At 41.0% G+C, this 13,222-nt stretch overlaps 1 protein-coding gene across 6 annotated transcripts in view; it reads left to right on the top strand.

Annotated features, from left to right (window-relative positions):
• ST3GAL3 (ST3 beta-galactoside alpha-2,3-sialyltransferase 3) overlaps window positions 1–13,222 on the top strand; it is a 229,502-nt gene that overhangs the window by 176,949 nt on the left and 39,331 nt on the right. For 5 of the 6 annotated variants that reach the window (XM_060773335.2, XM_060773339.2, XM_060773337.2 and 2 more), the window contains one exon: window positions 10,184–10,330. The exons of the other annotated variant lie outside the window; for it this stretch is intronic. In XM_060773335.2, coding sequence (XP_060629318.2) covers window positions 10,184–10,330 — 147 coding nt within the window. The remainder of the gene's footprint in view (window positions 1–10,183; window positions 10,331–13,222) is intronic. 6 annotated transcript variants of the gene reach the window in all.

Below are 13,222 nucleotides of genomic sequence, written 5' to 3'. Positions count from 1 at the left end.
ATCCTGGATTAGTGGAGTGCCGATTAGTGGAGTGCCGCAGGGTTTGGTCCTGGGCCCAATACTGTTCAACACCTTTATTAATGACTTGGATGAAGGTTTAGAGGGCATGCTTATCAAGTTTGCAGATGACACCTAATTAGGAGAGATAATTAATACTCCAAAGGACAGGATCGGAATTCAAAATGACCTTAACAGATTAGAGAGCTGGGCCAAAACTTACAAAATGAATTTCAACAAGGACAAAGGTAATTCTACACTTAGAGGCAGAAAAACAAAGATGCAGAATGGGCGATGCCTCAACAGCAATCCATATGAGAAAGATCTTGGGGTCTTTGTTGACAAGAAGTTGAACATGAGCCAACAGTGTGATGCAGCAGCTAAAAAAGCCAGTGGGATTTTGGGCTACATCAAATGGTGTATAGTGTCTAGATTGAGGGAAGTCATGGTGCCTCTCTATTCTGCTTTGGTTAGACCTCACCTTGAATACTGTGTCCAGTTCTGGGCACCACAGTTTAAAAGAGATATTTGCAAGCTGGAAGGTGTCCAGAGGAGGCTGACTTAAATGATCAAAGGTCTGGTCACCATGTCCGCTCACTGTCACTATGTTTGGTTTACTGCTTTTTTTCTTAATGTTTTGTGTATATTGCTTATTGTTTATGCTGTTTATTTTATTGCAACTTGTATTTTATTTTATTGTAATTTGTTGTTTGGGCTTGGCCTCATGTAAGCCGCCCTGAGTCCCCGTTGAGAGAGATGGTGGCGGGGTATAAATAAAGATATTATTATTATTATTATTATTATTATTATTATTATTATTATCCTGCAGAAGAGAAGTTGAGAGGTAACATAATAGCCATGTATGTGAAAGGGTGTCATAAGGAAGAGGGAGCAGGCTTGTTTTCTGCTGTCCTGGAGACTAGGACGTTTCCTGCATGGCAGTGGGTTGGACTAGATGGCCCATATGTTCTCTTCCAACTCTATTATTGTATCTTATGGTGCAAATGCTAAGCCTACACCTCCAGCTTCTTCTGAATGGGCTCCTGGAATGGGGCTGGCATTAGTTAACTACCTCATCTGTCTGCTTCTCTCAGTCTAAAGATGAGCAGGGATCCCCTCAAGGAATTAACAGTTTTAGAGCTCTTTATGAACAGCTGTCTCTAATCAGAGTATTAGACATTGTATTGACTATTGGCTGTAGAAAGCAATAACTGAGAGATAAGCTTATCCTCAGCCACTAACGAAAGGCTCCAGGGGTTAGTGGTTATGTAGCTGCCTGCCTGTGGTTACGTAGTGGCGGAACTGATATCTGTAGCTGGGAAACACAGAGCTGTAGAACAAAACCACAAAGCTTCCTTTTTGGAACCCATAAACAAGGAACAGGATGCATGTATTTACAAGGCATCCACTGTGCCAGCATGTTTAGATAATGTTGGTAGTTCCAGATTAATAGGAATGAGACAGACGAGAACATCATCCATAGCCACTCTCTTGTGGCAGGTTGATCCTTTTCAAAACCAAGTGAACCCCAAATATATGGAAAATTAAACACTGTGCAACATAGGCAACATTATCTCATAGGTAATAGCTATGTAAAAGAGTCAAGCTGCTTTCCATAGTCAGAATCCCCAGTCTTTCAGAGTGATGAGATAATCAGTTGTGAGTGAAGTTTTTTTTCCTGAAACCAAATTCGACAATTTGAGACTGAAAAAAAAAAAAACCCACCTATTCTCGCCATTAAGGAATAATGGATTAAATAAGGTTATTCCTTTCTAGAACTTAAGCTTTTAGACCCAGATGCAGAGAAATCCCAATATGGGAGGGCAGTGACTTCCACTAAGTATATGAAAATGAAATAAAATTAGGTCCCTAAATGTAGAACAAGTTCTTTTGGAACCAACCACTGGCATAAGTAGGCTGTTTCAGAATTTGACATCTCTAATCCAGGTTTTTGAATTGCCAATATATACCCGTTATCTTTTCTACCTGCCATTTTGTGATTCCTAAATTATCCCACAGTACTGTTTTCATCTAGCTGTACAGGTATATTTGTACAGTGTACATTTCTGTGTGAGATATGGCTATTAGAAGGTGAATGATTTTTGAATAATGCACCAAATACTACTATTTCAAACCTAACATTTTCAGGAGGACAGAAATGTTCTTGGAACCGATAGACACTTATCCACAGTTTCCTATCTTCACAAAAGGCTTCCTGTACAAGCTACATCCTCTTCTAAATTCTTCCATTGTTCATCCCATTGAAAATAATAGGGTTTGCTATTATCTGCTGCTTCTGGTGTCCATGCAAAGTCCAGGAAGTATTCCTTTTGGAACGGGGGCCATATTGTATTCACCTTTTGGAGAAAAGATTCTGGCTAGTACCAGTGTTTCAAGTGGTAATGGCATGTCGGCTCTGTCCCATCCACTCCTCTCTTATTCCCCAAGCTGCTGTTTCTGACTTTGTGGGTCAGATAGGTTGTTGTTCACAACTAACTGTCATATGACACTAGGCCTAATGTGATGGCATGTCTAGTTTCTAGATGCTCGAAAATAAAATCACAGCTAATTTGGCTTGTTTCTGTTATGGGAAGAGTGAAAGAAAATAAACAATTTTTCCAAGAAGGCTATGAAATAGCTGTAAAAGGCCAAGGCTAGTTGTGATGGTGGCATTGATGTTTTTTATTTGTATCTTTTGCACTGCCCAGTACCATTAATCGCTTTTTATTGCCATTTTGGCTCAGTCTCAATGTAGGTGGATTGCTGCTAATCATCGGGGCTCTCTGCCCTGGAATGCAGAGGTCAGTATATGTTATCTTGCTCCCTTTCTCAGTTGGTCTGGAGTGGAAACTAACCTGTGTTTATAGTAATAAGTCACGTAAGTCAGTATAATGTTAAGATTTTTTTCAGGCACATTGCTGCCCTGTCACACACTGGCTCTCCTTCGCATGCAGATGTTGCTGGCAGCAAGGCAAGGCAGTTAAGATAAACCTTGTCAACTTGGTATTCTAAAAACTTTTTAAACCTTTTCTTTGCTCCTATGTGCATAATTGAAATAATGCAGAATGTCTGAATCTCCCTCTCCCCCCCCCCCCCCCCCCAAAATAGCTTTTCTTTTGAGGTTTTTAGGAAAAAGGCAAAGGCTTCTACACATAAAAAATAAAGCTTTAGCAGTTGTTTCCATTGGTTAAAGTTTTGTTGGCTACCTAGAATAGTTTAAGCCCTGGAGCCTGCATGAAACCCAGAAGAAGGCTTAATGCAATTTGTTAATACTATATTGAAGTGAAGCAATTATTATTATTATTATTATTATTATTATTATTATTATTATTATTAACACAACAAGATGAGTCCACAGCGGACAAGATCACTTTGCTGGCTGTTGTATTGGATCACATGTCAGACACTTCCCAAGTGTCTAGGACTGTGTGATGTAATGGCGAATAATGCGTGCAGATCCCAGTAAGGTGGCCTTCTGCAGCTGGCAGCTGGCAATTCTGTCAGCGCCGAATGTGTTTAAGTGCAGGCCAAGGTCTTTAGGCACTGCACCCAGTGTGCCGATCACCACTGGGACCACCTTTACTGGCCTTGTGCCAGAGTCTTTGCAGTTCGATCTTTAAATCTTCATATCGTGTCAGCATTTCCAGTTGTTTCTCTTCTATCCTGCTGTTGCCTGAGATTGCAACATCAACAATCCATACTTTGTTTTTTTTACACAATCGTGAGGTCAGGAGTATTGTGTTCCAAAACTCTACCTGAATTCAGAAGTCCCAGAGGAGTTTGACGTGTTCATTTTCTGTAACTTTTTCCGGCTTGTGATCTCACCAGTTCTTTGTTGCAGGCAGATGATATTTGTGGCACAGGTTCCAATTAATCATCTGAGCAATGGTATTATGCTTCTACTTGTAGGTTGTTTGTGTGATCTTCTTGCAGCAGCTAAGCATGTGATCTATTGTTTCATCAGCTTCCTTGCAGAGTCTACATTTGGGATCTGTTGTCGACCTTTCAATTCTGGCTGCCAGAATCAGGCCCTCCATGTCTCCTTTTTTTGAAGTTCCATTTGTGAGCCACAGCCATGTTTTTTCTTTGTCAATTTGGCTCTCAGTTTTTCCCATGAACTGTCGATGGAGAGCCTTCTTTTGCCAGTTTTCTCTTCTGCTCTGGATTGTGTTTTTACAGTATTCACTCTTTGTCTTTTGCACTTTAAACAGTTTACTACTATTGACTTCCCTCAACGTTGATATTATTATTCTTATTCTTCTTATTATTATTATCATTTTATTTCTTACCTGCCTCACCTCACGGCTCAAGGAGGGTTACAACATTCCTACAACACATAATCAAAGCACATAATAATTTAAAAACACCTTGTAGAATACACACATTTAAACATATTTTCATAAAATACATATTAAAATACACAAAACAAAAATTAGAATGGAATTTAGCCATTCCTCAAGACAATAGGTCTGCACCATTGTGGAACCCCTGGTGGTGCAATGGGTTAAACCCTTGTGCTGGCAGGACTGAAGACTGACAGGTCGGAGGTTCAAATCTGGAGAGAAAGCAGATGAGCTCCCTCTGTCAGCTCCAGCTCCGCGTGTGGGGACATGAGAGAAGCATCAAAACATCTGGGTGTTCCCTGGGCAATGTCCTTGCAGACAGCCAATTCTCTCACACCAGAAGTGGCTTGCAGTTTCTCAAATCGCTCATGACACAGAAAAAAAAATATTGTGGAATTGGTCAGCATCATCCCATCAGGAAATGTTGTGAAATATATTTGTAATAAGATTTAGTAGCTATACCTATGTATTCTTAAAAACTACAGAGCAATTAGGACATCATACACATATATGTGCACAAACCTTCAGATTTAATATGTCTAGTTTTCCCACCTTCCTAAATTAATGCTTTAGGGGGTCTTTAGACATACAAATCATTTTCTACTTAATATTTTCTTTCCGGAAATTGCAGGAGTGCCGGTCTGTCCCTGTGCGCCCGCCACATGTCTACTGTGACAAGTCCTGCTCCTACAATATTGCCTTTCCTTCTCAACACAAGCATACATGTACACACATGTATATACACTCCCTGTGTGCGTGTTAAAATGTTTGGAAACATGGGCATGGGGAGCAGAGAGAGAAAACAAATGCTTCTGGCATATTAGGACTCTCTCATTAGTAGGCCATGCTTTTTCCATAGACATTTTCAACATTTGTGGCATAACTGTCAAGACATCAAAGAACTCTGGTAGCAGACAACTTACTTGGTGGACAAAAGAAGGGAAGAAGTAAAAGCCAAGGGGGAGGAAAATTGGGAAAATGCATAGAGGTATGAAGGTTTGAGTGAAAATTCCTCTTCCAGTAATATAAGCCATTTGAATTACTGCACTACATTTCTACGCATTATCAAGCATGTTGATATAGTTATTCCCAGTTTTTTAGAGCAGCCTCTGAACTTTGTATCATGTTGAGATATTAACATAGGTATCTAGCATATTATAGGCAGGCTGCTCCAGCAAAGGATCACCGCCTTGTCGGGGCGCTGGAGCTTGAGCACCTCAATGATGTCATGAGCGAAACCGTGAAGGGACACCCAAGACGGGACGGTTGTGGCAGAGAGGTCAGACCAAGCGTGATCCCTGGGGAAGGCAATGGCAAACCACTCCAGTATCCTTGCCAAGAAAACTAAATGGACCAGTACAACCAGAGATATGTCGGTATGCCATTGGAAGATGGGACTCCCAGGTCGGAAGATGGCCAAAATGCTACTGGGGAGGAGCAGACGATAAGTTCAACTAGCCCCAGATGTGATGACGCAGCTAGCTCAAAGCCGAAAGGAAGGTTAGCGGCCGACGGTACTGGAGGTGAACGACGAATCCGATGCTCTAAAGATCAACACACCATAGGAACCTGGAATGTAAGATCTATGAGCCAGGGCAAATTGGATGTTGTTATTGGTGAGATGTCAAGACTAAAGATAGACATTCTGGGGGTCAGCGAACTGAAATGGACTGGAATGGGCCACTTCACATCAGATGACCACCAGATCTACTACTGCGGACAAGAGGAACATCGAAGAAATGGAGTAGCCTTCATAATTAATAAGAAATTCGCTAAAGCGGTGCTTGGATACAACCCAAAAAATGACAGAATGATCTCAATTCGAGTGCAAGGAAAGCCTTTCAACATTACAGTGATCCAAATATACGCCCCAACCACAGCTGCTGAAGAAGCAGAAGTAGATCAGTTCTATGAGGATCTGAAGGAACTACTGGATAATACACCAAAAAGAGACATTATTTTCATTACAGGAGACTGGAATGCCAAGGTGGGAAGTCAAATGACAATAGGGATCACAGGCAAGCATGGTCTGGGAGAACAAAATGAAGCGGGACGCAGGCTGATAGAATTTTGCCAGGAAAACTCGCTGTGTATAACGAATACTCTCTTCCAACAACCTAAAAGACGGCTTTACACATGGGCCTCACCAGACGGTCAACACCGAAATCAGATTGACTACATCCTTTGCAGCCAAAGGTGGCGGACATCCATCCAGTCGGTGAAAACAAGACCTGGGGCTGACTGTAGCTCAGATCACGAACTTCTTATTGCCCAATTTAGAATAAAACTAAAGAGATCAGGGAAAATACACAGACCAGTTAGATATGATCTCACTAACATTCCTAGCGAATATACAGTGGAAGTGAAGAACAGATTTGAAGGACTAGATTTAGTAAACAGAGTCCCAGAAGAACTATGGACAGAAGTCCGAGACATTGTTCAGGAGGCGGCAACAAAGTACGTCCCAAAGAAAAAGAAAACCAAGAAGGCAAAATGGTTGTCTGCTGAGACACTGGAAGTAGCCCAAGAAAGGAGGAAAGCAAAAGGAAACAAGGATAAGGGGAGATATGCCCAGTTAAATGCGCAATTCCAGAGGTTAGCCAGAAGAGATAAGGAACTATTTTTAAATAAGCAATGCATGGAAGTGGAAGAAGACAACAGAATAGGAAGGACAAGAGACCTCTCCCAGAAAATTAGAAACATTGGAGGTAAATTTCAGGCAAAAATTGGTATGATAAGAAACAAAGATGGCAGGGACCTAACAGAAGCTGAAGAGATCAAGAGAAGGTGGCGAGACTATACAGAAGATCTGTATAGGAAGGATAATAATATTGAGGATAGTTTTGACGGTGTGGTGAATGAATTAGAACCAGACATCCTGAGGAGTGAGGTTGAACGGGCCTTAAGAAGCATTGCTAACAACAAGGCAGCAGGAGACGACGGGATCCCAGCTGAACTGTTTAAAATCTTAAAAGATGATGCTGTCAAGGTGATGCATGCCATTTGCCAGCAAATATGGAAAACACAAGAATGGCCATCAATCTGGAAAAAATCAACTTATATCCCCATACCAAAAAAGGGAAATGCGAAAGACTGCTCCAACTTCCGTACAGTGGCCCTTATTTCTCATGCCAGTAAGGTAATGCTCAAGATCCTGCAAGGAAGACTCCAGCAATACATGGAGCGAGAGTTGCCAGATGTTCAAGCTGGGTTTAGAAAAGGCAGAGGAACGAGAGACCAGATTGCCAATATCCGCTGGATAATGGAGAAAGGCAGGGAGTTTCAGAAAAACATCTACTTCTGCTTCATTGACTATTCTAAAGCCTTTGACTGTGTGGATCATAATAAATTGTGGCAAGTTCTTAGTGGGATGGGCATCCCAATCCACCTTGTCTCTCTCCTGAGGAATCTGTACAAGGACCAAGTAGCAACAGTAAGAACTGACCACGGAACAACAGACTGGTTCAAGATTGGGAAAGGCGTACGGCAAGGCTGCATCCTCTCACCCAACCTTTTTAACTTGTATGCAGAACACATCATGCGATGTGCGGGGCTGGATGAATGCAAAGCTGGGGTGAAAATTGCTGGAAGAAACATTAACAACCTCAGATATGCAGATGACACCACTCTGATGGCCGAAAGCGAGGAGGAGCTGAGGAGCCTTTTAATCAAGGTGAAAGAAGAAAACGCAAAAGCCGGGTTGCAGCTAAACGTCAAAAAAACCAAGATTATGGCAACAAGAATGATTGACAACTGGAAAATAGAGGGAGAAACCGTGGAGGCCGTGACAGACTTTGTATTTCTAGGTGCAAAGATTACTGCAGATGCAGACTGTAGCCAGGAAATCAGAAGACGCTTACTTCTTGGGAGGAGAGCAATGTCCAATCTCGATAAAATAGTAAAGAGTAGAGACATCAAACTGGCAACAAAGATCCGCCTAGTCAAAGCCATGGTATTCCCTGTAGTAACCTACGGATGTGAGAGCTGGACCTTAGGGAAGGCTGAGCGAAGGAAGATCGATGCTTTTGAGCTGTGGTGTTGGAGGAAAGTTCTGAGAGTGCCTTGGACTGCGAGAAGATCCAACCAGTCCATCCTCCAGGAAATAAAGCCCGACTGCTCACTGGAGGGAAAGATACTAGAGACAAAGTTGAAGTACTTTGGCCACATCATGAGGAGACAGGAAAGCCTAGAGAAGACAATTATGCTGGGGAAAGTGGAAGGCAAAAGGAAGAGAGGCCGACCAAGGGCAAGATGGATGGATGGCATCCTTGAAGTGACTGGACTGACCTTGAGGGAGCTGGGGGTGGTAACGGCCGACAGGGAGCTCTGGCGTGGGCTGGTCCATGAGGTCACGAAGAGTCGGAGACGACTGAACGAATGAACAACAACAATAGGCAGGCTTTGGTAATAATGAAGCCATTACTGTTATTTTGCTCCCTGCAGGTAATGCTTATCTGGAAGAGAAGGAGTTTTCTCCATAGCTTTTTGTTATCACATCTCTGTGATTTCTTTCCATTCGGAATAGGAGTTTAGTACTTCTCAAAACAATACATAAAGTATTGGGTTTGATACTGCAGGGAATCAGCGCCATTGCAGGCAGTCTGTAATTACAACTGCTTGACTTGTCCCCACTAATCTTTCTTCAGCTGTGGATTTTACATCAAATAGCTGTTTTTCCCAAGAGTGCCATCAGAAACAGGGACCAAGCTACAGTAAATAAAGATATTTAATCCATTTTAGACATGAGCCAAAAGCCCAGTTTCCTCATCTGTCAGGGCACTCCCTTCCCTGAATTTATGAGGTGTTTCATTCTGCAGACATTTCATTTTTCCTTCAGTCCTAAGGTGCAAAGGGCAAGTTGTCTATGGCTTGCTTTGAGAACAAATCAAACATATCACCAATCTTGGTGGTCAGTCTAGGGAGCAGCAGGGCTGGAGCTGCTTTGAGAAAGCAAAAGTTGAATGGTGGAGTTTGAAGTGACCCTGGGCATATTTCATTACTGCTTCTACGCAATTCTCCTTTATACAGATCATCTCCCTATAGGGTTGTGTTCCTACTGTGGGGCATGCCCTAGCATTACTGCCCAGACATATTTGAAGCTCGGATGCTAGCTGTGGGAATAGTTAGTCAAACGTCCAATTTGGAGCATAGTGCGTTTAAATACTATTTCTTCTTTCTGATGGGCACTCCTTTTTATTTTCACACTATGTCCCAGCTTTCCAAATAAAGTGTTCCTTCAAAATTTTAACCGTGAATGAATGTTCTCTCTCTCTCTCTCTTGTTATTTTCTTTTCACTGTGTATGTACAAGAGTTATTTATTTTGGATTGTAAATCAGATGTAACTTCACAAGGATGGCTGACGATAAAGTATGGATGGAATGTGTCTCAATGACCCAGGTTAAAGAGCTGGAATAAACCCATAATTCAGACCTGTTTTGTTACCTGCCCATACTTGGTTAACACCTCGAGTCAGTTCCTAGTGTGCAGTTCCTTCAGAGTCAGCATGGTATTGTGTTTGAGTGTTGGACTGGGACCCTGGAAGACCATGGCTTGAATTCCCACTTGGCCATGAAAACCTATTGAATAAGTCACAGTCTCTTTTCAACAAAGGAAGTCAATTGCAAATCCCTTCTGAAGAAATTCTGCCAGGAAGACCCTATGATAACTTTGCCTTAGGGTTGCCATAAGCTAGATATGTAGCTATATCTAGCGTATGGCAACTCTAAGGCAAAGTTATCATAGGGTCCTCCTCAACACCAATTTCTTTTTAAATGGTGGTGGTTTCAGGAGAGAAATACATTTTTAGCATTTGTGTAATCTAACCATCTTTCCATTTGTACAGAGTGCCTCTGATGGCTTTTGGAAGTCTGTGGCAACCCATGTTCCAAGAGAGCCCCATGAAATTCGTATCCTGAATCCATATTTCATCCAAGAGGCAGCATTCAGCTTTATTGGCCTTCCTTTTAACAATGGTCTGATGGGTAGAGGGGTAAGTGTGTTGGACAGCTTCCCTGTAATATAGTTCTTGCTTTCCTGTGTGTTGCGTCTGATAAAGAATAAAACCTGAAGTTGCTCTGTTACCATGATTACGTTCCCAAATACCCAGCCTCTCAATTCTGTTTGTAGTTTCCACTGAACTGAGACATTACTTCTATATTGGTGCAACATGTTAGATGACAATGCTGATAGAAGTTAACAGGACAGTCAAACATGAGAAAAATAGACATCATAAAGAGGGAATAAAAACAAATTGTGATGTTTCACAGAGTATTCAAATCAACAGATCAGACCTGATAATGTGGTCTATATGTATTCGGATATAGCAACACATACATGGTAGTTAGAGATGTAAAGACAAAAAGAAAGTAATAAACAAGAAAAATAGAATAGCCTTTTCCTGATCTTTTCACCTGAAGTCTTTTCCACTTATAAAAATGCAAAAATTGATTCTGTAGTACCTTCTTTGACCAGTGGTTCCCAACCTTTTTTTGACCAGGCCCACCTGACCAGGGCCCACTTTGATCAAAGACCACTTGACCAGGGCCCACTTTGAACAGGGACCACTCCCCAACATTAGTACTAAAAGGGGTGGGGCTGGTTACCTCTGTGGAAAGGAGTGGAAATAAAAATAAAATTAATGAAATATATAAAGAGGAAGGAGATTCGCAGACCAGATTTTCATTTTTGCGGCCCTTCTGGACCATGGCCCACAGGTTGAGAACCACTGTTTTACACAATGATGACATATTCACATATATAACACAATAAATTTGGAAAAAACAGCACAGAAATACCTTCATTTAAGACTGTATCATCCTGATTCATAGCCATAGTTTCTTTTTCTAAGCTTTTAGTAGAATTGAGGATGTTTTATCTACTATTTCATACTTTGGGGAGCTACTGGAGGCAAAGAATTTTATTTATTTATTTAAAACAAATGTTCATTATTCTACTGTTTTTAATTTAGTGTTTTGCCTACACCTCACAATGCAAAACTAAAAAGGTTCTTTATAATTTAGGCATTATTTCCAGTTTAGGATCCTGTATCTCCATTTGTAACAGAAAAAAATAATAATTAAAAACTAAGCTCAATTTGTAATTATATTCTGAACACTTTGTCACGTTATTATGTCAAACACAAGAATTTTATACGGAATAAGCTTGTGTATAAAACCTAATATTTTGCATTCATAAAGTAACAAAGTGATCTTCAACCTATACGGTAAAGGTAAAGATTTTCCCCTGACATTAAGTCCAGTCGTGTCTGACTCTGTGGGTTGGTGTTCACCTCTATTTCTAAGCTGAAGATACGGCGTTGTCCGTAGATGCATGATTACATGGAGCGCCGTTACCTTCCCGCTGGAGCGATACCTATTGATCTACTCACATTTGCATGTTTTCAAACTGCTAGGTTGGCAGATTCTGGGGCTAACAGCGGGAGCTCACACCACTACCCGCATTCAAACTGCGACCTTTCGATCAGTAAGTTCAGCAGCTCAGCGCTTTAACCCACTGCACCACCGGGGGCTCCAACCTATACATGATGATAATATTGCATTTTTCAATGTTCTTGAAAAAAATCTGAAAAAAATCCCCTTCCTCTCATGACTTCAAAATATTTAGAAATGTTATATCTCTGATGATACTACATCTTGTTACTTTAAAGAAAATGACTACTTGTAGTTTGATTCCAGTTTAAAAAACAGCTCACTAATTTGTAAAATCAAATACAATATACTGCCGGGGGGGGGGGGGGGGGTTCGTTCAGCAAAAGGCTGCCAACCTAAGTATCGCTATTATGTGGAACTGAGAGAGAAGAAAACTCGGAAGGGCAACATAGTATGGGAAATGGTGCTTAAGTGATTCTGACTCTTCTTTTTTGCTGTTGCAATAGATCTCTTTACTTATAAACAACAGCAGATGATCTTTAAATGCTTTCCTTCCATATGTAGCGTTCACATTCCTGGATTTCTCTTTGTGGAGAGAGGAGGAACTGCCAGGCCAAATCAGCTTCATGGCCCAGAATCCTATCCCCAGGATTAGCTGGCATTGACTCCTTTCTTACTCAAATGAATGGACAAAGATTAATTCTTCAACAGAGCCAAGACAAGTTGTCCCTTTAAAAGATTTTAAATGTGTCTATACTTTCTCACATAGAGTATTTTGCTTCTTTCTTCAGCAAGATCACTTTGGCTTTAAAAATTCTTGCTTGGTATTTTACAGTTAAATTGTTAAATTGTGGTTTTTTTTGCTGTCGAATAATACTTCAATGTCCTTTTGAATCCTGCAAAGTTTGTTGTCATTGTTATTTGTTGCAAGCAAAAACCAATCTAAAGGTGATATTGTGTGCAAAAAAAAAAATCCTCATTTTAGTTTTTACCCTTTGCTTTATAAAACAGCTTTTTCTTTTATGCTAGGAGGCAGGGAGGCTAGATAATGCCTCTCTGCATTCCTGTTAGGGTTTGTAATTTTAGGGATGTTTGTCATCTCCTCTCTAAGGTAAACAATTTCAGCCGTTGCAACAGAAAAAAAATTAGTCCCGATCTGTGAGAGTTTATTCTCTCTATCTGATGTGTTGCACTCTTCTACCCCTCACTGATAGATTTTGAAGGATTTTTTCCCTCCTGAAACAGGAAATTTGGCATGAGTGTATTATGCTAGGCAGGAGTTTTAAAAGTATGCTGTGATCTGCTGAGAGCAACTTACTTGCCACCAGAGAGGAATAGGTGGTAAGCTTCTCAGAAAGTGAGCAGATCTGACCACCTGGATGCTTAAAAGAACCATGTGGATTAGATTATTTTAGAAGACAGACATGGGGAAAGAACAGCTAATACAAGGGCATTCATTAAAGATTTCCCTTGACCCACTTCTATTTATGACA

The sequence above is a fragment of the Anolis sagrei genome, chromosome 4 (genome assembly GCF_037176765.1).
Source record: "Anolis sagrei isolate rAnoSag1 chromosome 4, rAnoSag1.mat, whole genome shotgun sequence".
Taxonomy (NCBI): domain Eukaryota; kingdom Metazoa; phylum Chordata; class Lepidosauria; order Squamata; family Dactyloidae; genus Anolis; species Anolis sagrei.
This window is presented reverse-complemented; position numbering and strand designations above follow the sequence as displayed.